The 3162-nt window shown below is 37.6% G+C and overlaps 1 protein-coding gene across 1 annotated transcript in view; it reads right to left on the bottom strand.

Annotated features, from left to right (window-relative positions):
- Positions 1-1516: 1516 nt before the first annotated feature.
- Positions 1517-3162, bottom strand: part of LOC118748345 (kelch-like protein diablo) — a 32330-nt gene continuing 30684 nt past the window's right edge. Inside the window, exon 5 of the mRNA XM_036482718.1 lies at positions 1517-1600. Within this exon, the coding sequence (XP_036338611.1) occupies positions 1517-1600 (84 nt within the window). The remainder of the gene's footprint in view (positions 1601-3162) is intronic.

Raw genomic sequence — 3162 nt, 5'->3', positions numbered from 1 at the left:
ATAACGCGTAAAAGAATTATGAACTAAGAAAAAATACACGTTCATACATACTCGTACTCGCAGTCAAACCTTTGTTTGGGAATGCTGTGAAATTTCTAAAATGTAGATTTTCTAATATTCTGTACATAAATTCTAAAAACAATTGCATAGTAAAATGCATACGTTGCAATGCAAACATTTTTTGAGAATTGCCGGAAAAAATGCTGGTTTAAAAAATTTGCATGCAGCCGCTAGTGACTGGCGGAGAGTTGCCAGTGGTTAGGATTTTTACGGAAAAATATAAATGTGGTAATAAAACCAGTAATGCGGCAAAATGAATGCCACTTTTTCAGCAAGCAAGAATGAGTAACTGAAGAAGTAGTATTTGAAATCCAAAAGTTAGCTGAAAGTCTTTAGTGGCTACTACCGTGCTGGTTTAGTAGACTTTTATACTCCAACGTTTGATTACAGGCACTCCTCCTCTGCATATTATGACTGAAAAGAAAGCCTGCCACAGCGCCCTACGGCTGCCGAATGGAATCAGCATGAAAATAGGCGATATTAGGGATCACTTGGAGGATCTCAAGCCATTCCTGGATGATCCCGCTATTAAGTTCACCACCGAAATTATTATTAGACAAGCCCTAGACAAGGTCTGAATTCCTGAAAGCGGTAGCTGTAGAGCGCTGACAGATAAAGGATTCCAAGTATGGCATACCGACGGATCGAAGATGGACGACGGAAGTATCGGGGCAGGCATACTCGGACCAAGATTCCAGAAAAGTCTGCCAATGGGCTCATACCCAACCATACTCCAGGCGGAAGTTTTCGCAAACGAACACAGACGTTCTAAAATGTCTTCGCAGAAGGATAAACGGGTCCAAGATAAATATCATGTCGGATAGTAAGGCAGCATTAAAGGCTTTAGACTCATTTAGAACGACATCAAGGCTTTCGGACAGTTGTAAAACTCTTTTGAACCGCCTCGGAGCCCATAATAGAGTAAAACTGAGTTGGGTTCCTGGATGTGAAGGGTTTGAAGGCAACTGAAGGGCTGACTAGCTCCAAAAACGTGGAGCCCAAATGCTCATGCATGGTCTCAAGCCTTTCTGCCGCATCTAAAGGATACGCTGCAGAACTATTTAGGAGTTGGAAAGAATCTCAGATAGCAGCACACTGGCGAAAGTCAAAGGGAATTCATAACTCCTTCCAGGAGGAACTATGAAATACTGATTGGACATAGTCCAGAGGGTCTTAGAACTCTTACAGGCTATCTGACTGGATACTGCAAGTTAAAGTACCATTTGAATAAAATGGGACATTCTGTAGAGACGGACTGCAGGTTTTGTGGGCTGCTGGAGGAAACCTCAGAGCATATTCTATGTGCCCACGTATCGTAGACTGATACACCTTGGGGAACGGTTATCTTCTCGATCTAAAATTTGGAACATGACAATCTCCAATGTGTCGCATGGTTGGAGTGACTATAATTAGGGTTTAGTACAATAGATCTTTTTAGGTCGAACCGCGAGCACGGTTATGAGGTACGCGACTGGGTGAAGTAATTGGAGGCTAAACGTTGCAGATCGTGTAAGGCAGACATCGGTTGCTCCCTATGTAGCTAAGAGAATGTTAGGCAATAGTTGGAGATTAAAACCGAGGATTGTGCACAGCTATAGTCCTACCAATGCTCTGGTATATGGTAGTAGTCTGGGGGCCAGCCCTTATTAAAGATTACGTGGTTAAAAAAGGCGGAATTCAAAGGTCGGTAGTCACTGGCGTAGCGGTTACAACGATATACAACTCAACTGCTAAAGCGCCATCAAACTGCTTGCCTTGGTTCTCTAGCTTCGTAAAACATCCACACATTTTAGGCAATAAACTTCGATTGATTTGGGAACGTCTGAATCGCGGAAATACACTGTGAATTACTTTGGACCAGGGGGAACATCCAGTCAACAATACCTTCCAATGGTTCTATGCTTTAGAACCCAATATGGGCTACACATTTCGTCCAAAGTGTGATGTCTGAATTTATCAAGTTTTTACAAGGTAATCTAATGTCTAAAGCTTATTTTCTTTGCGTTTTTTTTTGCAAATCTGGCAACTTTGCTACAAAACCCAGCACCCACTAACCATGCCACTCTCATCCACATACCAATATTTTTGTTCATATTTCATTATGTTGCCGGCGATTGGTTTTGTTCAATGCCAAATTGCCTGGAAGCGTTTTAATCGGTCAAAAACAACTTTATATGCATAGGCAGGTGTGTTTATGTGTGTGAGAGAGTATGCGTGCATATGTAAACGATTGCTTTGTTTTTGCGCGCTGCACACTTTTTTTCGCCAGTCTTTTATATTTATTTAAAAGTTTTTATTTCATACAACGCGCCACAACAAAACAAAAGCAACGTTCGAAAATACTCTAGTAAAATACTACATATTTCATATGTACATACATATGGGCGATTGTTTGTGTGTACCTTTATATGTATGTAAAGTTTAGTAAAAGGTGCTGCTGGCGTACGGCTAGGCAGTATGGTGTGGTGCTACAATGAATTTTCGGTTACTAAAAAATTTTGCTGGCGGAAGGAAATTGTTAAATTAAAATCCAAAAAGTTGAAGTTGTACTTAAAATTTAAGTGTGGCTATAAATTTTGTAGTAAGAATTGTATTGTCAAGAATGCTAAAAGAAATTTATGGAAAATGGTAGAAAACAATGCCAAAAAATTATAGTCCGAAAAAATTAAAAAAATGTGAAAAAACTTGAATTTATAAATTTTTGATTTTAAAATTTCTAAATTTTTAAATAAATAAGTTTATTTTCAAAATTTACAATATTTACTAGATAATAATTTTTTAAATTACGAAATCTTGAATTTTGATTTTTTGTTTTGAAAATTTATTGTGGGTGTTCAGGTTATCTGGTTAATAATTATTTTGTATAGTGTTTTTGGCTGTTGTAAACTTAATAAAAAATTTAACCACATAACCTGATGTTTTAACTTTTTTTGAAGTTCCGTTTTGGTTTTTTTTTGCCTAATAACAATTTGCATACATATTTAAACTTTTTTATTGAGTTTGAGGCCGTTTTAAATTAAAATTATCGTTGTTTTCTACACGTTTTTATTCAAAGCGGCCTCAAACTCAATAAAAAAGTTTAAATATGTATGCAAATTGTTA

The sequence above is a fragment of the Rhagoletis pomonella genome, unplaced genomic scaffold (assembly GCF_013731165.1).
Source record: "Rhagoletis pomonella isolate Grant_MI unplaced genomic scaffold, Rhpom_1.0 Rhpom_scaffold_00013, whole genome shotgun sequence".
Taxonomy (NCBI): Eukaryota; Metazoa; Arthropoda; class Insecta; order Diptera; family Tephritidae; genus Rhagoletis; species Rhagoletis pomonella.
This window is presented reverse-complemented; position numbering and strand designations above follow the sequence as displayed.